Here is a 24,448-nt window from a genome sequence, read left to right as displayed (position 1 = left end):
TGACATCCATACCCCAGCCCTGTGTGAATCTCAGTCTATCATTCCTATCTAATATTCGTGCAGATTTGAATGAATAATGTTGCAGTGAAAATCTGACATAGTAACGTTACCTGCAGAGGGGCCGTGCTATGGGTGGAACAGAGATTTTTATCAAATCGTTGCAAAAGAGAGACCCTGGGGATGACACCTGTAGACTTGTAGTATCATAACCAATACAATCAGTTATAGTGGTTATGGTGCTTAGAGTGCCCTTTTAGTTAGATTGTTTGTTTATTACATAAACAAATCTAAAAATTCATAACTTAATGAAACTTGCGGACATTAACACTTTGTGTAATTTTCTGAAATACAGGAATGTAAACATATTTTAAAAAAACAAGCCTTTTAGGTCTATTTAAGGACTATTTGTATATTATTTTCACACAAATAGACATAACATCCTACATTTATAATTCAGTATGTCCCTGCACTGTCTGTGAAAAGGCATTTGTATATAAACCTACTTCTTATGTCAAAATACATGCATATTATATTGCTTATTCTGCTATTAAAATGATTAGATGACAAATTACATTAGAATGTATGTGTACCGTTATATCATAATAGGGGCATAAATTGTACAATACAATGTATATGCATTATTTAGCTTCATTTTCAATATTTTTAACTGTATAGCTAAGAGGAATTTTCATTCTTATTCAATAGTAATCTGAATTTACCAAGAAGGCAATTTATTAACTGCCCTGGGTAATACCAAAATCATATGCAGAATATCCCAAAGAATAATTCAAGTATTATTGTTTTGCCCCTTAAATGTTGGTAATTACAAAAGTAGCTTAAGGAGAAAATTTGGCACATAGAGTAAACAATTTAAACCTCTGATTCAATACTAGGCATTTTCTTAATTACGCGTCTGTTGTTGGAGGACTTTACACCCATAGGAGCGGAGTACACAGTATTTTTACTTGGGGCATAAGGCAGGGCATAATTAGAAATGCTAATATCATTGGGTACTGTCCCTTCCCGTGAAGAAAAAGATGAAGTGGATTTAACGGATGATCGTAAATAATTTTCATTTGCTGATTTTGTCGTTGAAGATTTGTACATGTCAGTTGCACTCCTTCCACAACTCAGTGAATGCGTGTCCTGGTGAGAATGCAAAAAATGATTTTCAGGTGAATTGTCAGGATAAAAGTACTTGCTTTGCTTATTTGACTTATTCCTTAATTGTTTTTCAGGTGGATAAATAAGAAAATTAGCAAATGGGTTTTCCTGAACAATCCTTTCTTTATCTTTCAAACTTATACTGCGTGATGGCCTCCTGACTTCTAGTTCCCTTGGCTTATTGACGTTGTCACACGAATGTTGCCTGTTGATTCTCAATGTATTCTTTTTCTGAAAGTGTGGATCGTCATTCTCATTCCAGTTGTGCTCGTAAACAACATCAGCATACATTAAATTGTGTGTCTCGTGCAGTATCTGATCTTCATCAATATCATGTAGATTTCCTATGTGCAAGCAGTCATCACATTTGTACGGTGATCTGGCTGAGTAATGACTTGTGTAACTGGGTACGTTAGAAAGGCAGCTTCTGCAGTGCGTAGAGTTTTGTTTAGGTCTCTCATTAGTTTCAGTCAACGATGCATTTTTATCTTTTAAACTATAGTGCTTAGAATGCAATTTGTACTGTATATCATTATCTGGAAGACATTCTACATTGTGCAAAGGAGTCCTATTAACATGTTGCAACGGTGCATTTTTTCTATAAATATCATTGTTATTTTGGAATACTTTAGCATAATTTCCATCTTCTTGGGCAATGGCATTCTTTGCATATTGGGCCTGTTCCATTAAGAAGTTAGGTTCTTTGTCAGTGTCGATAGAATAGATTTTGTCAGACGTTTTTTTGGTTTTCAGATATGCCCGCTCAACTTCACTGCAATCCTGGGGATATTTGGAGGCCACAGAACGATTTTTTAAATTGTTCATGGTTTTGTGAGGTTTCTCATTGTTTTCAGTGTCCACAATGCATGTCGATCTACTTGAGGTCTCCGATGCATCAGAAATATGTCCATCTTCTGGAAGAAATGATTTGTTTTTACTTGATGATTTACTTTCTTCAGTCTCATTTTCATTGATTGAACCCTGGTTTTGCCTCAATGTTTCCACTGACTTCTTCCAAAGCTGCCTTGGTCTAGAATTTACCTTTGGTTCTGCACTGACAGCAACTTCAACAGTGTTTGGGTTTGACTCATTAAGGGTAAGAGGGTGTTGACCTTGAAACACATAATTATTAAGGTTGTCTTTCTGTCTGTTGCTAACCAGCATTGAAATGCCATGCGTATTATCCGCATATATATCATTTTGCTGAAAAGGTCTGTTATCTGAGTAAATAAAATTGCCCTTATCTAGGACTATGTCCATTAACAGGGAACTTCTTTGAAAATAATCAGATGTCCTTTTTGGTGAATTTGATTGCGAAGGATTTAAATTCGACAAATTAGAAAGATTTTTTGATGCTTTCAGAAGTTTTAACATGTTTGTTTGTGATGCAGTGAAACTAAAATCTGGAGATTTTTTCTTCTCTTCTATATGCACCCCATGAATGCAGCTGTAAATACCCTGAAAAAAAAACAAAAAACACAAATGCAAGTTTAGAGTTGTAATACTCTTAAACAATGAAACAGTAACAAAATATTTTAAATATTGATTTACCATGCAACTGGTACCGGATGATGTTAGAGAAAAACTATAAGTGTATTTTGTTATTATTATTATTTTGTTTTAATAAAATTCAATATATTGTTAGAAAATATTATCTTTCCTACATATTTTATTATTCCTACTCTTTTGTTCATTAAAGTTAACACATAAAATATGCATATTAAATTTAACCATTTAGTGTTTTATACTTACTGCATTTAATCCACAGTATCAGTGTATTTATATATTTATTTATTTTGTGAGTTACCCTCTTAAAGTATATGTTTTTTTTTTTTGGCAGATGCAAATCCAAGTATATAAAAAAAAAACACATAAAAAAACTATACAAAAAAAATTGGTTTAATATTTTTCATAGTGGGCATGGTGAAGAGCATTGGAATCACTAATTTATAAATAATTAAACTATATGCATCATGTGTTCTTCCTAATATGTTTTACTATTTATGCATAAAATATATAACCATAAAAAAATTACATATAATTTAAACTACATAAAATTCTGATTTCACAGCAGGTGACGTAACTCATTATAATAAAATATTCATTATCCTGCTCTTGCTTAAACTCACACTGGACACTAAAATAATATTAATAATAATAATACGCAACATCATTATCATCATAAATTAACTCAAACATGAGCCCCCACTAACAACCATAGTGAAAATAAAAATAGAAGTTGCATTGTATGTGTTAAGACCTGCAGTGGTTATGGTACTGCAGTCTTCTATTCCTTCCCCAATAGCTGAGCATAAGTGATTATAACTGCAGTAGGGGGTAGAGGAATAGTGTAGATGAATGCAGCTTCCAAGATGATTCTCCCCAGCAAATAGAATATTCCGCAAACATGAGCCTAGACTTCATGAAGGGTGTAACAGGAATGAGGTTTATTGATGACACACTGGCTTTTATGAGAAATCCTCCTGCAAGAGGACCTCCCACAGTAAACAAAGACAATAACCAATCAACATACAGCTTCACAGTAACACCCGCCCTCTCTCTGCCTGGGAGATATTGAGATAAGTTAAGGAATAACCCAACTATCTCCAGGCAGAGGGCACACAATTTTCCCAAAAATTAGAACACCCCTTTCCACACAAGGTATCCACACAACATATCCCCTGATAGCCCCGATCTGGGGGACCAACATATCCAAATTTCACCCAGATCGGTTCAGGGGTTCTTAAAAAGTATGGAAGTCACAAGTTACCGACTACACACGAGGCTCCTGCCCAAAACAGTTCCACAAATTCAGCTTGTGCGGTCGGTCAGCTCATAAAAACGCAGGAATGGATCCTCCTGGCTCATAGGAGCGATTGCTCCCCTTGTCCGTATGCACAAAACTACCGAATGGCGCTCTCCTGGCTGTTCGGCAACTAAAGGAAGCAGGCTTTCGGTAGTTTCAGCGGTGGTTCGGGAGGTCGAGTGTCCGATTTTAGTTCCAGACACTCGACGACCAAGTCCTGCTGCCTCCTTTCGTGCAAACAAGATGGCCGCCATTTTCTGTTCCACATGGCATTCGGCTATACGAACAGCGGCCGCCCAGAGAGCGCTTAATAGATGGTGCTTTTGAAGCTTTTGAGCCAAGAGGGTGGTCGGTGTTCGGTAGTTTTAAACTACCGAACCAATAGATTCAACATGCACAAAATACTGCAGAAAAAGCCTGAACATAGGAGCTAAGTCTATTTTCTTCACAGTATGTGTATAAGGAGCTGTAGTTATATTGAGGGGTGGGCTTGCAGTGCTGGGTACAGAGAGCTAGTCTTCAGAGGCTTACAGTGTAGCTGCTCACTGTGCTGCTGCTTTGTGAGATGGCTGACGGTAGTTATGGCATAATTTGCAAACAAAATTAATTTGCAATAAACAAATGTGCAATTATGCTAATTGTTGATACACAGTTGCAGAGTATGGTTGCATAGTCTGGCAGTCGTGTATACATAAGTGTCGGTATGAAGGGTTATTGGAGATATTATATATGTTGCCACTTTACCTTTGCATTGTCCATACCATATCACTCTCATATTGCAGCCATAGACACACTAATACACAAACACATATTCACACTCTGATATATACAGATGCAAACACACACAAACACACTGATGCACAAAGAGGAAAACATTGACACATGAAGACATGCAGTTACAATGTGTATCTCGCAGTATGTATTTCTGAGTATATGCCTGAGAGTGCGTGTCTGGCAGGGACAGGATAAGTGTGACAGGGCAAGGGGGGGGGGGGGGGGGGGGGAATGAGGCAGGGTTGGAGGTGAGTATGGCAGAGTGAGGGAGAGTAAATGTGTTACAGGATTGGGGGTGATGTGACATGGTTAGGGGAGTATGTGACAGGGCAAAGGTAGGTGAGTGTGACATTGTTGGGGGATTAATTGTGAGGGAATGAGTGTGGCAGCGGGGGGTGAGTGTGACATGATTAAAGGCATTAATGTAATAGGGTAAGAGTGACATGGTTTGTTGGGGGAGTGTGTCAGGGTTGGGGGTGAGTGTGACATGGTTGGAGCAGGCAGAGTGGCAGGGAGAGTGTTACAGGATTAAGGGGGGTTCATGTGACAGGGTGAGGGTGGCAGAGTGAGGGGGTGAGTGACAGGATTAGAGATCATTAATGTGATACTACGAGTGTGTCATGATTTGTTCGTGTGACAGGGTTGGGTGTGAGTGTGGTATAGTTGGAGGAGGGAGAGTGTCAGGCAGAGGGTAGATACATGTGACAGGTCAAGTGAGGTTAATATGACAGGGTGAGTTTGCTTTAGTTGGGGGTGAGTGTCACGGGGTTGGGAGTAAGTGTGCCATGGTGAGAGGAGGGAGTGTGGCAGGGTGAGGGGACGTGTGTGTGACAGTTTTAAGGTGGGGTTAGTTTGACAGGGTGAATATGGCAGGGTTGACACTAGTGTGGTATGGTTTGAGGAGAGAGTGTGACAGGGCGAGAAAAGGTGAGTTTGACAGAATTAGAGGGTTACTATGTGACAGGTTGGATGTGGCACAGTTGGAGGATGGCATGGCAGAATTGGAGGGTTTAATGTGATAGGGTGAGTGTGGCAAGGTAAGGGTGGTGAGTGTGACAGAGTGATAGTGGAGGAGTGTGACAGGGTGATAGTGGAGGAGTGTGACAGGGTGATAGTGGAGGAGTGTGACAGGGTGATAGTGGAGGAGTGTGACAGGGTGATAGTGGAGGAGTGTGACAGGGTGATAGTGGAGGAGTGTGACAGGGTGATAGTGGAGGAGTGTGACAGGGTTGGGGGGTGAGTGTGACAGAAGGTGAGTGATAATCTGTTGACCAGTAGTTCAGTAGTACAGATTTATATCAAATAATGTTTTTAGTGTTATTTTGGACAACAAAATGAATCCATATTTGAAATATCATTGTTTTCAGGAGTGACGTGTTATACAAATTATTGCATCATCATATCATTATTACAGAATTAATAAAGAAGTTTCTGCCTGCTCAGATGATATATTTTAAAAGCAGCAACATTTCCTAACTATTTTATCACCGCCAGTAGATTCAATGTAACTATATTTGAATAATTAGAAAAGTACTTATAAGGTAACTTTATTCCCCCTTTTAAAAACCTATTCATCCCCCCTTGTAAAAACTTTTTTCAGTAACTCATCTCATTTGTAAGAGAAATATGACAGTATATAAATGGTAAATCAATTTAAATATGTTTTATATTTATCATTTTAAATGTGATTTTTTTTCATGCTCCTTTTTCATGGTTTTTAAGCTGGACTAGCCCGGTAAAGGGTTTTACAGCTGATTAAAAGGCTGATTAAAAGGCTGACATTTACTTGGACCTACACATGAAATATATTTAATTCCAGTAATTCTGGAGAAAAAGAAATGCTGGCTGTATGTGAATAAAGACTTTGCATAATCAGAATGTCTAAAAAGCAAAGAATATTATAATATGTTTGACTCATTGTGGTGGGTGGAGTATATGCACTTTTCCTTGTCCATACCTCAACAGTACCTAGAAGGACAAGAGAACCCTTGTTGAATGGGGTACCTTTTTTCCAGTGTAAGGTAAAGAAATTGCAATCACTTATATACTAGATAAGATTTAGGGTACTCAGCACTCAAAAGTGATTTTAAAACTTGTATCAGGTGATCAAAACAACATCTGTGTTCCCAACATTCATAGGTGACACAATCATGGAGGGTAGGATAGCTCCCTGTTGCCCACCTAACAGAGGCGGCTCTCTAATAAAGTGAGTTTTGTGGCTGTCTAAACGCTAGCGGTCTCTGGGGCATTGCAGCGGCCTTACTTGCCTAAAGGCAGAATGATCCATCAAGCCCTTGATCTGTAACCGTCATCGGGAGGCCTGGCAGCCAATCAGACCATTGCGTGGGCTACCAAGGCAACGCTCTAACACTTCTGTGTGTGTGTGGCAGTGTGGTGCAGTGTGTGTGTATGGGGGCACTGTGTATGTGAGGGGTGTATTGTGTGTATGGTGCAGTGTGTGTATAGGGGGCAGTGTGTGTATGGGGAAGTGTGTCTGTGTGAGGCTGGCAATGTGTGTGAGTGGGGCAGTGTGTGTGTGGGGGGCAGTGTATGTGTGTGGGGGCTGTGTGTGTGAGGGTGGCAATGTGTGTGTGAGTGGGTCAGTGTGTGTGTATGTCGGGCAGTGTGTGTGGGGGCAGTGTGTGTGTGTGGAAGGCAGATATTGCTTTGTCTGTTGGGGTAGGGGTGCATATTAATAAATATATATATATATATATATATACACTTTTTTAAATTAAAATAAATAATTTTTTATCCCCACTTCCTTCTTACCTTTGCCTGGGAGTGAGGACCTACAGTGCAAACCTTGGTGGTCCTAGTGGGGGAGCCCTGGTTGTCCTAAGGGGGAGTGAACTATATTGTGCAGCTCCAGAGGCTAGAGTCCACTCTTGAGAGATCGGGAGCATTGCCATGGTAACCGCAGCAACTCTCCAAGCTTGCGTGAGGAGAACCCGGCGGAGCTGCAGCTTAGAACTCTCCCAGGTCCTCTCTCCCTTTTTTCACTTACCTCTCTCCATTACCTCTCTCCCTTGGCACTGGCTAGGTTACCTAGTTCTGTAACGTCTCAGCAATGGTGCTACCGTAACCTAATGAGTATGTGTGGCGAGTGCTGTGCATGCATTTAAGCTTTTATATAGGATTTTGAAGATGCAAAACGTGAGGACGTCCAAAGTCGTTCAATTGAGTTAACCTGCATTAGGAACCCAGAAGCACACAGCCACTAATAATGGAGTAAACCCTGCAATGTAGTTATTGCAGTTTCTTAGGACCTGCAATGTTTTACTTTGCATGGTTAAACACAAGGCACTAAACCCAGACCTCTTCAATGAGATTAAGTGGTGTTGGTGCCTATGGTGTCCCTTTAAGAATTGACTACTTCCACTATTGCTAACAGGTATACATTAGTTTGGAATATCCATGGAGGTGGTTTGGAAGAGTATTCTTAGTTGTGACTCGACTTAGTTATAACTGGAATACACCAACTGATATTTTATAACTGCTCACGGTTATGAAATGTACACCAAAATCGGCAGCTGAGGTTTATCTTTGCTACCGTTGCCATACAAGTTCAGTTTATGGTAACCTGAGTAGCATACAGAAAAAAATGTTATAAAAAGTGAGCATACTCAATTTCGGACAATTTAGCCTGTGTAAGACCAAAGTAACTTCTAGCCAGTGCAAGGCCGAGAGAAGATTAAGTCTGCAAAATTCCAGGGAAGGCTGTGCAAGGTTGCACAAAGAAGTGCAAGACTATAGGACATTTGGCCAGTGAAAATTATTCTGGATCCCAGAAACAATAACTTTAAGGCTGTATAGGCCTAGAGACAGACACATGTGCTGGATGAATGAAAGGACATTGATGGAACCCTGAACAGAACTTTCCAGGATTGTATGTCCACATATCCAGAGTAGTCCATCCAGAGCTGTCTATGTGCCAGGACCTGTTAATACCCTGCAGGAGCCACCTGCATGTGATTAAAGTTCAGTTTACAGAGCAGTAGAGAAAAAACCTCTAATGTACGTTAACATTTGACTGAAAATGAAACAATTTTTTTCATGCAGGCTGTGTGAGTCACAGCCAAGGGATGTGTGGCTAGGGCTGTATGAACAAAATAAAAAGTGATTTGACCTTTAAATGGCAGAGAATTGTGCAATAAGGCATCTACACACGTAAAATGCCTCATTAAGCTAAAGTTGTTTTGGTGACTATAGAGTCCCTTTAAATAAGTTTTATTGTTGTTATTAAGGTTCCTTGATTAGCTTAACTAATAAAATAGGCTAGAATGAGGCCACCTCATTCTTAGAATTTCTATTTTATTCTATTAATGTGCAATACTTGGAGAGATATCATTTTAGTGAACCAATGTCATGCTGTAACAAAGCCATAAAATCCACAAGTGAGGCAATAAAATATAAAATCACTCAGTCCTCAGTAATTCCCAAATGAACCCAAAACGTGTTTTTAATCAGAATATTCATAAATTCTATTTAATTAGAAATTATATTTTTTAGAAGCACTAAACACATGGTCATATTATTTGTATTGCAATTGTCTAGGTGTTTCTTTATTTCTGTGAATCTTCTCTCGATCATAGGATAAATGTATTCCTCAATTTTTAAGAATCCTTAGAGGTTTGATCAAAGAAAAATTAACAAAGTATAAAAAGGGGGAAAAATTAAAATGAAAAATTTGCAGAAAAAAAAAAATACTTTATCCTAACCAGCCAGAATATTTCACATATTCTTTATAATTGACACTTATTTCAGATATCTATATTTAGCATGTATCTACAGTCCACAGACTAAAAACACAACATACTTGTGCAAAAATAATACATTACTTTTTATAAAAAACGGATTAGAATCTAGTATTGCAGAACAAATATTCTCATAATTAATGCTTGGTACTAAGAAAACTAAATAGTGCAACCAGTTTGGCTTTCCATACCTGCAATCCTTAGAGACAAAAGCAGTCCTTTTAATTAACATATATTTTCATCTGTGACTGGTTGTGATGGTCTCTCCCTGAGGCCTCAGTCTTTGAATCATGTGCTAGAAACTTGGCATTTCTTTAATGGCCCCAACTCAGTTAGATTGAAAACCTTTTCAAATTTTAATAATTTAGAAATATGTCATGCATTTATAACACTGTCTGGTGTGTGTGTATATATATATATATAGTTAATACATTGCTAAACACAGCAGACACATACTCCAAGGAATCCATGTATAAAGTGAAATTATAAGGCAAAAATGTGGTTCTTTGTTGAGATCATTTGCATACGCCTACCCAGAATCCCTTGCAGTAGTGAGAGGACTGTTAAAGTGAGATTTCTGTGGGAAAATCAAATCTTATGGCTTGACTGGTGTGTGTATTTGCGTTTAGCAATGTATTTACTATCACTTACTTCAGGTGGAAGGGTTTTTCATCCACACTTTTTTCCCTACCACAACTCTTTTGGGGTATATATATATAGTAGGAGTATATATACACCTAGGATTAAGGTAAATAGTTTTTAAACAATTTACCTTAATCCTAGATCTTAAAAACTATACAATCCCTGCACCCCAATACTAAATTTATCCTCACTATAACCCTAAACTCAGTAATCCTAAACACCTCTTATACTACAACAATCCGTCTCAAGCTTTTAATCCTCTTAACACGCTATGTAACCTAACTTTAAAATTAACCACTCTATACCAGTAAAACCTTCCTATATCCTAACCGTTTCTGACATTATATTTGGCCCTCCATTCATTTACACAGTTGCATATAATCACTATATGCACAGATTCAAACATAATATATTACAAGCAGAATATGCACATTTTAAACAAAAAAAGTCCAAGGGACTAACGTGGTAGCCCAATCTACTTAACCGTCATGACACTCTCTACTTATCCAAACACAAAAAAAATATCAATTACAGAGATTGCGGCCCCTGCCTAGAGCCCTGTACATTTGCTGGGCTATTTGCTCAAGTTTGTATTTTCAGAAATTAAATATGAATGGAAAAATAGCTGATCTGAAAATATAATCTAAATTTTCTTTAGTTAGAACGTATTTTGCCATTTGGATTTATTTCGCAAAAATTCTGAATTTTGTGAATGGCACCAAGTGTCCTCCTCTCGCACTCCCCCCCATTGTCTTGCACTTTGTCATAGTGTGTATGTGTTTGGTGTGTGCTACTGTATGTAATGTGTGTGTGGTTTGTGCTGCCTGTATATAATAGATGTGAGTTGTGTGCTGGCTGTATGTGATGCGTTTATATGTGTGCTATGTGATGGCTGTGTGTAGTGTGTGTGCTGGCTGTATTTAATATGTATGTGTGGTGTGCTGGCTGTATTTTTAAACTAATATGATTCAGATTTTTATTCTCTACATTGAGTGTTTTATACATATATAAGTGATGCTCATAATACATAACCTGTTTATATTAATATACATGCTTATATAAATAATCTTAAAAATATGAATTTATTATTAATATTCTCAATTTGTCATCACTGACCCAAACACACTTTCATTGACACACACACTGCATCACACAATCAATGACCCATGCAATGTGCCATGGCTGATCCTAGGGTCACAGAGGCCTATGTGCCCCCGGGTGGGCGTGGTCATATGAGTAACCCCTACCCTTTGCGAATGTCAAGTACAGACATGCATGTTTCTATGGCAACGACTCCAGCTCAACACACCTCTTTTTGTAGTCAGACATACACTCACTGACAGTCACACATTTGCAATGACCATCACACACTTTCACTGACAGACACATACTCTCAATGACAGACATCTCACGGTTTTGAAACACACTGACGCACACATTAACAGACACTCTCAATAACAGACACACAACCTCACTGCCTACACACACACACACACACACACACACACACACACACACACACACACTCATAAACTGAGAGACACACACTTATACACTGACAGACACACTAACTCACACATTTACACATTCTTGCACACACTCACAAATTAATTTTATTTCATATTTTTCTCCCCCTGAGCCCCTTTTGTGTGTTTCTTTCTCCCTTTCCCAGCCCCTCTGTGTATCCCACCCCCCACTTCTCTGTGTCTTTTTCCCATTCCCCAGCCATATGTGTGTCTCCTCCTGCTCCTCATTGTGTTGTCCCCCAGCCCCTCTGTCTCTCACCCTGGCCCCTCTGTGTGCCTCTCTCTCCAGCCCCTCTGTGTGTCTTTCCCCTTTCCCTAACAAACATGTAATTGTAACCAGACAAGTTTGATGCACAGGAACAGAGGGGTTGAGGGCCTTGCTCCATGAGCTTACATGGTAGAGGGTGTAGCAGAGCCCTAGTCCTAGCAGGGACTCTTCTCCGCTGGATCCACCAAAGTATAACCAGGAACAATGAAACAGCCAAGGAATATCCCACCTCCTCCCCAGAAACCGGACGACACACAGTTCTGGGAGTACAACTGAAGTTTATTGGCACATACACGGCTTTTATGTCCAGTCCCATGCAAGGGGTTTCACATACAGTAATGCAGGGTTTTCTATTCCAGGATCCTCTGTGCCCGAGAGAAAGAAGCTGAAGGTACAGGTGATGGACTTGCCAAGCATGTCTCCTGACCTAAACCCTATTGAGCATCTGTGGGGCATCCTCAAATGGAAGGTGGGGGAGCGCAAGGTCTCTAACATCCACCAGCTCAGTGATGTCATCATGGAGGAGTGGAAGAGGACTCCAGTGGCAACCTGTGAACTTCTGGTGAATTCCATGCCCATGAGGGTTAAGGCAGTGGTGGAAAATAATGGTGGCCACACAAAATATTGACACTTTGGGCCCAATTTGGACATTTTCACTTAGGGGTGTACTCACTTTTGTTGCCAATGGTTTAGACATTGATGGCTGTGTGTTGAGTTATTTTGAGGGGACAGCAAATTTACATTGTTATACAGGCTGTACACTTACTACTTTACATTGTAGCAGAGTGTCATTTCTTCAGAGTTGTCACATGTGAGGGGTATACTTACTTTTGTGAGATACTGTATCATTAAAATACTACCTAGCATAAATGCTATTGGAACACATATTTTTCTATTACAATTTATAAACTTACCCTGCTTATTGAAAATAGAAGTCCTGGCTTTCCAGTGCAAATTCCGGTAAAACAATAGCGCAGTTTCCAATAAAATAAATGTTCCCACACAAAAGTTATGAGACTCAAGGCCATGGCAGCAGCCAGCATGTAGAATACACCTGCCATGTTATCAATATCCAGTTGGCTACTCATAACTTCATTTTTCTCACTGTGACATATACCAGTCAGCCACAACGTTTCCAGTTCTTCCATTTCACCTAAATACCACAATGAACAAAATAGCTTTTAGATTAGTTATTTCACCAAAAGAGATGCATATATAACATTTATTTGAACAAAGTAGCATATATGTTTGCACTTAGAGTAACATACACAGTCATCATTCTCAACACAAGTATAAATTAGAGTAGTCAACAGAAGTAAAAGAACATAAGGTCCAGAACAAGATCTTAGTGGATTAGGAGTAGGGATACTAATATATCCTCTCCATTAGTCAACCAGGGTGGGAATAACTTATCATGTACATGTATCACAGCATTTGGTGGTGCTTACTGGACCTCCTTTGCCCTAATCATAAAAATATGTAAAACTAATTTGTGGCAAAGATGCCTCTGCCACATGTTCTTGGAGGGGTCTGCTGGCTAGCCTCCTGCCCAAAGACTATGGGCCATGTAAAAAGACATGTTATTTTTTTATTTTATTTTTTTAAAGTATCTTTATTTTCATTTCATTAATACAAAAAGCGAAAGGAATAAAAGCAGTTGCCAGTAATTTCTTCCTTAATATCTGGACACACTCACATATAACAACAACAATCACATTGTAACACATTTAACCAGAAACATTACATTTACAAATGCACATATACCCATCACCTTAGTTCTTGGTTTTGAATGGACTAGGTCACTCAGGGTTTACTTAAATTGCATATTTTTTTTTATACCAAAGTTCATAATTACATTGATTACGTGGATCCAATCCTTGTGCTCTATAAAAAGAAGCTTCCATTTTTAATTGGAATTGGATGTTCAATGATTCCAATATAAATAGGGATGATGACTTCCAGTTTCTTGCTATAATTATTTAGACTGCGACCATGTAGTGTATATATATCAATAACTCATTAGCGTTTAAACTTCCTATATTCATTTTTGGTATGATCTTATTTAGCAAGGTTCGTAATCTATAGAAGGCCACAGTCCATAAAGCTTTTACAACTTCACAGTCCCATCAAATATGGAGAAATGAACCGGGAAACTTATTACATCTCCAACACAACGGAGAGCAATAATTATACATCTTCCCCATCCTAGTAGGCACTAAATACCATCTGTACATAACCTTAATTAAATAATACCTCAACCAAATTTAAACAGTGAATATATTTACATGCTTTAGATAAAACTGAGCTCCATTCATCTCTTGATACCTTAAGATCATTTTTCCATTTCTCCAGAGCTGGATTATTCTCTTTGACCTCTATTTTGAGTAAGCCACTCATAAATTTGGAAGCAACTTTGTTTACTTTATCATTATTAAATAGTGCACAAATAGTCCTAACTTCTTCTGTGGGCTCTTTGATAATATTACACACTAGGAAATATTTAAGTCTAATATAGATAAAGTATTCAATATTAGTTAGATTAAACTCTTGCTGTATTTGTATAAAAGGCTTCATTTGTATTTCTCATAAAAAGTTGTTCAACTCTCACTATACCACTTTGCATTCACTTATTTAAAGGTATATCTATTATATATGAGGCTAAATATGATAGTTTGAAGTTCGATGGTACTTTATGTTCTATTCCACATTTTTTCATAAACTTTATCCAGCAATCAAGAATGGAATTTAAAAGCACGCTAGATTTTTTAGTTATACTTTGTTGCGAATAATTCTTTTGGCACCACATAGTAAAAAGACATGTTAAAAGTTGACTTCCATGGATAATCCAAACCCCTGAACTGATCTGAGTGATTTTTGGATATCTGGTCCCTCTCCCCAATCCCAGTTGGAGTTATTGGGAGTAGTACAGTTACTGGCAGCATGACATGTTGAAAGTTGACTTCCATGGAAAATCCAAACCACTGAATCAATCTGAGTAATTTTGGGATATGATGGTCACTCAGATCAAGGCTATCCAGGGATGTGACTCCTGGGGGGAATTTTGGGGTGTTGTGAAATTGTGTGTTTTTCTGTACCTGGAGATAATTGAGTTTGTACAGTTTCTGACTCCATTATCTCTCAGGCACAGAGGAGGAGTATGTTGAGTGTATTGCTTGTCTGTGCCTCTCCCCTCCCCTTTTTCCTGTCCTATTTTTTTTCCCCAGCAGGGCATTGTCCCAGGGACACTGCCAGACCAGTTTAAACTAGCTGCTTTGTCCCTCCACCATCTCCCATCAGCCCTTGCTGTGGTCTGACCCCACCCTTCCTTGTACTATAGTGCTCTATGTACCCTATTGCATGTAAATGAGGCTGTTGGGGGCTAAAATGTGTGTATAAATTGTGAGTGCTTGCTTGCATTAAACAGTCTACTCCCCGCATTAAGTCTCGGCTAATGTGTGGGGTGAACAGCTATACTGCTCTGTTTACTTGCTATACTCTCTGGAGTAGAACTCTAACCACTGGAAGCTGGATCCTTGGCTTGGGTCCAGGGTGGGCAGAGGTGGAAGCGTGATTGGCAAAGGTACCCAGGCGGGGTACCAGGCAGTCCGCCACATAATAAATAGAAAATTAGACAATCATTATAAAAAATAAAATTGTGAGAGATGTCACCACCATGTCAGAATGTTTCCTAAACAAGCGTTAACTTTGCCTAATATCTCTTATTGAGTGTAATCCTTAATTGTTTTAGGTTTTTCTATTAGTTTGTTTATTTAAGTATTGCTCTGTGGAACGCTCTTGGCTCATTCCATTATATAACAGCCTCTGTCTAAGATTTATTCAAGTGACCTGACTGATACTGTTGAACGATGCTCACTGGCTTTTGACCTTGGCTCTGATATCCCAACTACATTATGGGTATACCCTATGTATCAGGGGTTCCCAAAAGGTTGATCCCCTGATTTTGTAGAACTACAAGTCCCATTATGCTTTGTGCACCTTTAGAATGAGAAAGCATTATGGAAACTGTAGTTTTAAAACATCTGGGGATCTATCTTTTGGGCACCCACTGATCTAAATACTTACTGTACACGTCCTGGTTATTACAAGAGTAAACACAAGAGTAAACAAATGGTTAACACAAGAGTAAACAAGAGTAAACAAATGCATTTGTGTATATTATCCGGTTAACACAAGAGTAAACAAATGCATTTGTGTATATTATCACATCTAACAAAGTCCAGATGTGGCACGAGTTAAAAATAGCTGAACGACTTCTCCCATATTATAAAAAGAACATCCATTATAAAAAGTCTGCTTGTTCTCAAGTGGAAAAAACATGTAAACCTGACCAATTGGTTGCTAGAATTGCTAAAACAAAATCTAAATGATCAATATATTCCTGAGAACAGGAGATTAAATTAAACACCGATATCTTGCTTCCAATTATACAAATATGGTTGAAAAACACAGAAAAGTAGATATTAAAAATACATATTAAAACAAATAATCACAAGTCATATGTAAAATGACCACCGTATCTGTATATAAACTTCAAATGGTAAAGCATGTACAAATTGCGCAGTATTTTCATAATGTTATCATCATAATAGGGGAGTCAGAATTAGACCTGGCACAGGAACTCTGATTCATTCCTGTACCTTTACAAAACCCTTATAGGTCAATAGGCATGAGGCATGAAGTCAGACAGGTAACTTACCATCCCCAACAAACTGAAGAAGAGCTAAATCAATTGGCCTTTTCCATTGGGAACCCTTCTGAAGTGCAATGCCATAGCCTGTGGTGGCAAAGATATAACCACTGCCTATTGTCACAAGCTTGCAGCCCTCATCTCTCCCAGCCATATAGTTCAGCACTGCTGCATCGTAGATGAATGCATCCAGCTTCCTAGAAGAAAATAAATTTTAAGAAAAAATTAAATGTAACCCTTTGAAATATACAGTGGAATATTTAGATGAAAAGAAATAGAGAGAGAGAGAGAGAGAGAGAGAGAGAGAGAGAGAGAGAGAAGAGAAATAGAGCAAAAACAAACAGTCAAACACTGATCAGCTACAACATTAAAAAAACAAATGGCTAATATCACCCTCCTGCTGCCAGAACAGCTCTGATGAGTCGAGGCATGGACTCCACAAGACCTCTGAATATGTCCTGTGGTATCTGGCACCAAGGCATTAGCAGGAGACCCTTTAAGTCCTGCAAGTTGCGAGGTGCAGCCTCAATAGATCAAATTTGTTATTCCAGCACATTCCACAGCTGCTCAATTAGATTGAGATCTGGGGAATTTGGAGGCCATGGCAACACCTTGAACTCTTTGTCATGTTAGGATGTCATGTAGGATGGACATGCCTTTTTCTTTGGGGGGGAAAGGAGAGACGAGGTATAGCATGTCCCCAATTGTTTACATAATTAGAGACACTAGAACCTCCCCATGAATTTATTATTAGAGTCCCCACCTGTTGCCAATGGGTGGGGGCCAAATGGGGACACTAGGTCCGCCCCCTGAATATTATAAAATCCCCCATCCATTACGGGTTGATTCTAGTGTGAGACTAGCATTTGCTTTATGTTATATCTAGCAGTTAGTACTGCCAGGAGAATTAGAAATAGCTTTGAGTGGGAGATTTGAGATTGGCATTTGGCAGGCACTTTGTCATTAATTCCAGTATGAGACTATTTTACCAGAATAACAAAAAAAAAAAAAAAAAATCCAGAAAATCATCATGTCAAAAAAGTTATAAATTGATTTGCATGTCAATGAGTGAAATAAGTATTTGATCCCCTATCAATCAGCAAGATTTCTGGCTCCCAAGTGTCTTTTATACAGGTAACGAGCTGAGATTATGGAGTGCTCCTAATCTCAGTTCGTTACTTGTATAAAAGACACCTGTCCACAGAAGCAATCAATTGAATTTCAAACTCTCCACCATGGCTAAGACCAAAGAGCTGTTCAAGGATGTCAGCGACAAGATTGTAGACCTACACAAGGCTGGAATGGGCTACAAGACCATCGCCAAGCAGCTTGGTGAGAAGGTGACAACAGTTGGTGCGATTATTCGCAAATGGAAGAAACACAAAATAACTGTCAGTCTCCCTCGGTCTGGTGCTCCATGCAAGATCTCACCTCGAGGAGTTTCAATGATCATGAGAACAGTGAGGAATGAGCCGAGAACTACACGGGAGGATATTGTTAATGTTCTCAAGGCAGTTGGGACCATAGTCACCAAGAAAACAATTGGTAACACACTATGCTGTGAAGGACTGAAATCCTGCAGCGCCCACAAGGTACCCCTGCTCAAGAAAGCACATGTACAGGGCCGTCTGAAGTTTGCCAATGAACATCTGAATGATTCAGAGGAGAACTGGGTGAAAGGGTTGTGGTCAGATGAGACCAAAATCGAGCTCTTTGGCATCAACTCAACTCGCCGTGTTTGGAGAAGGAGGAATGCTGCCTATGACCCCAAAAACACCATCCCCACCATTAAACATGGGGGTGGAAACATTATGCTTTGGAGGAGGGGTTTCTGCTAAGGAGACAGGACAACTGCACCGCATCAAAGGGACGATGGACGGTGCCATGTACTATCAAATCTTGGGTGAGAACCTCCTTCCCTGAGCAAGGGCAATGAAAATGGGTTGTGGGTGGGTATTCCAGCATGACAATGACCCAAAACACACAGCCAAGGCAACAAAGGAGTGGCTCAAGAAAAAGCACATTAAAGTCCTAGAGTGGCATAGCTAGTCTCCAGACCTTAATTCCATAGAAAATCCGTGGAGGGAGCTGAAGGTTCGAGTTGCCAAATGTTAGCCTTGAAACCTTAATCACTTGGACAGGATCTGCAAAGAGGAGTGGGAAAAAATCCCTCCTGAGATGTGTGCAAACCTGGTGGCTAACTACAAGAAATGTCTGACCTCTGTGATTGCCAAAAAGGTTTTGTCACCAAGTACTAAGTCGAAGGGGTCAAATACCTTTTTTACTCATTTACATGCAAATAAAGTTATAATTTTTTTGACATGCATTTTTCTGGATTTTTTTTTGTTTGTTTGTTATTCTGTCTCTCTCTGTTAAAATACACCTACTATTAAAATTAAAGACTGATAATTTCTTTGTCAGTGGGCAAACATTCAAAATCAGCAGGGGATCAAATGCTTTTGTCCCTCACTGAAGGGGAAGGGGTACTGTTCTCCCCAATTCACCATCAACTGTACTACCATAGTTTCTGAGAATTGGAACACCTCTGCCTTGGCCATGAAACCGATGACAACTCCACACTGCTGCCTTTACCACCACTGCTGCTGCCACCAGCACTGTTGGTAATATTCCCCAGGATAGTTGGTATAGCAACATGTTACTTTTACATCCAATGCAACACCCGGGAAAAAAACATTTTTCTTCCCCTTCCTTTTCATGTTGCAACAACTTGTGCTGCCTCTACCATTGGCATTGCAGTTTTTTTTCTATTTAAAGCATGATATATTCTATGTACCAACCCTCTCTCCCACCCCTCCTAGAAGCAAGTAAGGGGGAGTACAGCAGAGTATTCTTTGTGAAGTTGCTTGTTTAGTGGATACGTGAGTGCGCTGGATCTTGTGTATTGTATAAACTGGCCCCCAGCAGCATGTTCAGGTGAGTGCAGCCCCCTGGTTTCATATATATATATATATATATATATATATATATATATATATATATATTTGGGAGTCTAGCCAACTCCTTGGTTTTACACCCCTCCCTGTCACAGGTGCCTCATCCCAGGGCCCTATTTAGCCTTGTACTGCAGAGAGCCCCAGATGGATTTCCCCCCCCCCCCCCAACTAAGTGGGTTAATCTCATAAGAGCAGCTATTAGGCTGTTAGAGTAGGACCTGCCAAAGATGGGGTACATTGACGTTGTGGCAGGCTTATGCAATGAATGATCATATAATGCAACTAAACACCCATTATTTTTGGTTAGATAAGGTGTTTTTAAAAAACGAATAAAATCAGTCAACATTGAAGTTGTTGTTTAGTGGATAGGTGAGTGCGCTGGATCTTGTGTATTGTAAAATAAATAAATACAATGTTTTTTCTTGCCTAGCAGCTACTTCCCACTTTGATTTACCTATTTAGAATTGTTATACTGATTTGTGATTTAATTTTTGTTTAATTTCTAGTAAGAGACAGATTATTTGCTTTGTAGTGTGCTTCTGTGTCACTGCTTGTGCTTTGTAAATTACAAGTTTATTCCCTCACTAACACACAGTGTGTGGCTGCAAGTTAACCCTGAAGGGATTGAGTGTGGAAGGTCTTTTTTTACTTAACCTCTTAAGGACCAAACTTCTGGAATAAAAGGGAATCATGACATGTCACACATGTCATGTGTCCTTAAGGGGTTAAAGTACTTTAAAATGTAGTGCTGGTGGCAAATCACTTGTTTATCACTTTATTTGATTAGCACTATCTGTGCCGCTGCGTGTGCTTTGCAAATGGCAAGCTTTGTCCCAAAGTAATACACACAGTGTGTGGCTGCAGTTTACTGCACAAATGAACCCTGCTTTCACTGAGTGTGGCAGTCGTAGTGTTACAGACAGGATATAGCATCATTGACAATGAAAAATTAGTTTCCAATGCTTTTCTTATCTTTATCTGTGTGCAGTGCAGTCAAACACAATAACTTGTAATAGCAAATCCCCTGAGCAGCAACCCATTTTCCAACACAAACATTAGGCAGGGTGAAACCACTATAATGTCATGCATTTAAAAAAAAAAAAAAATGGTGTGCAATAGCAGCAGCAGCAGTACCTCCTCCACTCCTACCATCTTTAGGCAGAGCAGGGGAGATTGCAACAAAAACAGAGAATATGAGAACTCCCTCAACGGCAAATGCTCAATAGCTTGTCCTTTGGTTAGTTCCCTCTCTGGTCTCAAAAATGCTTTTGCTTGCAATAACTTGTCATTACAGAGAGAACCTAGATCCAGGTTTGAAATGCTGGCAAATTCCCTCTCCACACAACACAGCTACTCCAGACAATCATTTCAGCCTTGTCAGCAAGGTGTAGCAGTTACCAATTTAGGCACAGTGAGCACTAGGTCCATGCCTGGAATAACATTTTAACTTTGGGAAAACCTAAGTAAATGCATTGCAACAAAAACAGAACATATGGGTACGGGCAAAAGCAGGGGCTCACAGAAAGGCTAAGCAAGCAATTTGAGCTGTTGTCCATTCTCATTCTTATGAACCTTGTTTTTTTATTCTCCCAGAGCAGTTGAGGATATTTGCATTAGTCAACAAAGTCACGTTGGACAGGTTCAGTTGGGCTCCTCATCATCTCAGGAATGTGTCCATTTTGTTAGATTTAATTCCAGGGCAATGTCAAAACAGCAACTGAACAAAACCACCCTCCCAGATTTATGCATTGCTGTAACTGGCCAACATGCCTTTATTCCGATGATGGTACACTGGTGGCAAACCATGATGCCTGAGTATGGTGGTGGTAGTGCAGAATGCCCCACCTAACAGCAAACCATATTTGAGCATTGCAGTAGGATTGCTGAGCATTTCCACTGTAGTGTGAGGGCAAGCCAAATGTTGAGGCAGGAGCAAAAGAAAAGAGTCTGTAACATGATGTCAGCACATGATGGAACTTCACTTTAGACATAATGGAAAGAATTCTGGAACAGAAGAAGACAATCCATAGTTTATTTTCCTACTACTCCATTGCTGTTAACTTTGCACTTCTCCACCCATCTGATTTAAAAAAGCTGCTGCCTCTTTTTTCAATGCCTTTCATTATAGTGGTTTCTCCCTGCATGGCTAATTCTTTCTGCATCTGCTACATTTGCATAAACAGGTGGGAGAAGCTGATAGGACACAAAAGGTGGATCCAAAAGACATATTACCGAGCCTTAGAATGACCAGACTTAACGTATTAATACAACAAGAAACAGGGTCAAGATTAGAGTTGAGCAAACCCGAACTAAAATGTTCGGGTTCGTACTGAACATTACGTTTTTTGGACCCCGGAGCCAAACACGGACATATCACTGTATGTTCGGGTTGGAGTTCGGAGTTCGGCGATTTAATGACGCGTTTTGAAAGGCTGCAGGGCAGCCAATCAACAAGTGTTTGACTCGTGTGTCCTTAGAAGCCATCACAGCCATGCCTACTAATGGCATGGCTGTGATTGGCCAGTGCAGCAAGTGACCCAGCTTCTATAGAATCTGGTCACTTAGTATTAGTAAATAATGACAGTAGGTCCCCCCCTCCACATTCTTATTTAGGGCCCCCACCCATTGCACAGGGGTGGGGGCAATAGGTTTTTTTCTTTTTTTTTACACTGGCTGCTCACTGTTTACTAGACACACCCCTACTCGCGGTATAGCGAGTAGGGGCTGAATTTAGGTGACCAATTTAGGTCTTTCAGCCTTTTTGTAGATAGCTCCCTAATACCATGTGAATTGGGGAGTTATCTACTAAGCGGCTGCTTATTTTATGTTATTGTTAAGTGATTTCCCTATCAACATTTGTTTGCAGGGCACTTGTCATACTACTACCCCCATTTTACTTCCTTTTGCAGCCCTCTAGCCCTTTCCAGGAGTTTTTTCGAAGTTCGGCCGAACCCGCCAGACCCGAACATCCAGGTGTCTGCTCAACTCTAGTCAAGATAAATTAAGGACAGGAATAACAGAACTACTCAGAGTCAAGACAAAGCCGGGGTCAGGATACCAGTAATCAATAGTCAAATACGAAGCCGGGGTCAGGATACTAGAAATCAGGAGTCAAATACAAAGCTGGGGTCAGGATAGCAGAAATCAGGAGTCAAATACGAAGCCGAGGTCAAACACAGGAAATCACAACGGAATCTCTAGGAGCACTAATGAGTATCTAAACAGAAACCACGATAGGACAATGAATGGGGCTTCAACAAGCCTTAAATAGGCTTACCTAATTTCTGATAGGCCCACATCATCAGTGCGATTCAAAACAGATTAGGATCGTAATGATGACGTGGTCACTTTAAGAGTAGGCATGACGTCACGTCCACATCTATTTATAGATATCCTGCCACGTGGCTGTGTAGTTCAGCCAGACCGCGCGGAGGTAGTGGGTCTGCGCAGCTCATTGGAGGTAAGTAATGCCACAAAGGTGACAAGCAGAACCTCGTGATTGAGCTGTTTGCAATTATTGACCTTTGGGGAAGAAAGTGTGACCAAAGTACAAGTATTCTCAAATGTTTTCTTGAGTACAAATATGAGATCTGAAGAAGCTCATTGTAGCCTAAACAGGTATCTGATCTGACAAGATTACATTTAAGAAATGGTACACCATCTTCAAAGACCTTATGATATCATAAACATTAATGAACATTCATTAATGATGATGGGATGAACCTGGACTTGTATTAGCGTTGGTTTATCCTCTTCTATGAGAACTTATACTCATCCCATCTAATGGAAGGATGTGGTCCTTCTAGACCCCTTCCATCATGTCAATCATTAAGACTGTAGCCTGTTTCATTTGTTAAAACACAATTTCTACAGAAGTAATCTTGATTTAAGCTATTAGTTCTAGTGTTAGTTCTTAACCCCATTTGTAGTTAATACATTCTTAAAAAGAAACTATAGTCACCAAAATAACTTTAGCTTAAGGAAGCAGTTTTGGTGTATAGATCATGTCCCTGCAGTCTCACTGCTACATTCTCTGCTATTTAGGAGTTAAATCCATTTGTTTATGCAGCCCTGGTCACACCTCCCTGCATGTGACTTACACAGCCTTCCTAAACACTTTGCGTAAAAAGTCATCTAATGTTTACACTTATTTTATTGCCCAGTCTTTTTTCTTTTAACATAACATGAATTTTAATCTATACAAGCAGACAGTATAATTAGAAAAATAGATCATGTTATCATCTTAACGAAGATTAGAACCACAAGAAGGCCCCTGAGATGGAGTAGAAACTTTTCCCCTATATTAATATATAGGACTAGGCTACCACAGTTTGCTTGGGTGGAGTGCGGTAACGAGAGAGAATTCCAGTCCCAGCACCAAGATCATCCTATGTCCTGCAGGGGCTTATCAGAGTCCCATCATGAATGTTCCAGCGTCAGGTTCCGGTACCCTCTAGTATTTTGGACCAAGAGTGCCTTGCAGCATTTAGGAAGAATCTTCAGGGTTGGCATAATTCCTTCCGCATGTCCAGCTGTGATGGAAAGCCTCACCACTCTGCAGAGCAGGAGTTGGACCTCTCCAGACCGCAACGTATGTTCCACATTACTTCTGTCGTGATCGTGAGCCTCCAGGTAAGCATCATAGCCGGTCTCAGGCACACAGCAATAAGTGTAGGGCATCACAGGATTCTCTGCTTGGTGTAGAGGAGCATGAGGCACCCGCCATCTTGTGTGCAGTGTTGTGGCTTCCAGCGGTAATGCCTTCTGGCTTTAGTTTTGCGAGTGGATCCTCCCAGGAGTAGACTGGGATCACCCCCACCGGTCCATGGGGGGGAAACGGGCACCAAAC

At 39.8% G+C, this 24,448-nt stretch overlaps 1 protein-coding gene across 1 annotated transcript in view; it reads right to left on the bottom strand.

Annotated features, from left to right (window-relative positions):
• Positions 1 to 830: 830 nt before the first annotated feature.
• The window catches only part of GRIN2A (glutamate ionotropic receptor NMDA type subunit 2A), a 617,672-nt gene continuing 594,054 nt past the window's right edge, over positions 831 to 24,448 (bottom strand). Inside the window, exons 10-12 of the mRNA XM_063430281.1 lie at positions 16,655 to 16,842; positions 12,852 to 13,090; positions 831 to 2,622 (exon numbers count right to left, since the gene is read on the bottom strand). Coding sequence (XP_063286351.1) covers positions 871 to 2,622; positions 12,852 to 13,090; positions 16,655 to 16,842 — 2,179 coding nt within the window. The 3' untranslated portion in view covers positions 831 to 870. The remainder of the gene's footprint in view (positions 2,623 to 12,851; positions 13,091 to 16,654; positions 16,843 to 24,448) is intronic.

The sequence above is a fragment of the Pelobates fuscus genome, chromosome 8 (genome assembly GCF_036172605.1).
Source record: "Pelobates fuscus isolate aPelFus1 chromosome 8, aPelFus1.pri, whole genome shotgun sequence".
Classification (NCBI taxonomy): Eukaryota; Metazoa; Chordata; class Amphibia; order Anura; family Pelobatidae; genus Pelobates; species Pelobates fuscus.
The sequence above is the reverse complement of the archived record's forward strand: the minus strand, read 5'-3'. Positions and strand labels throughout refer to the sequence as shown.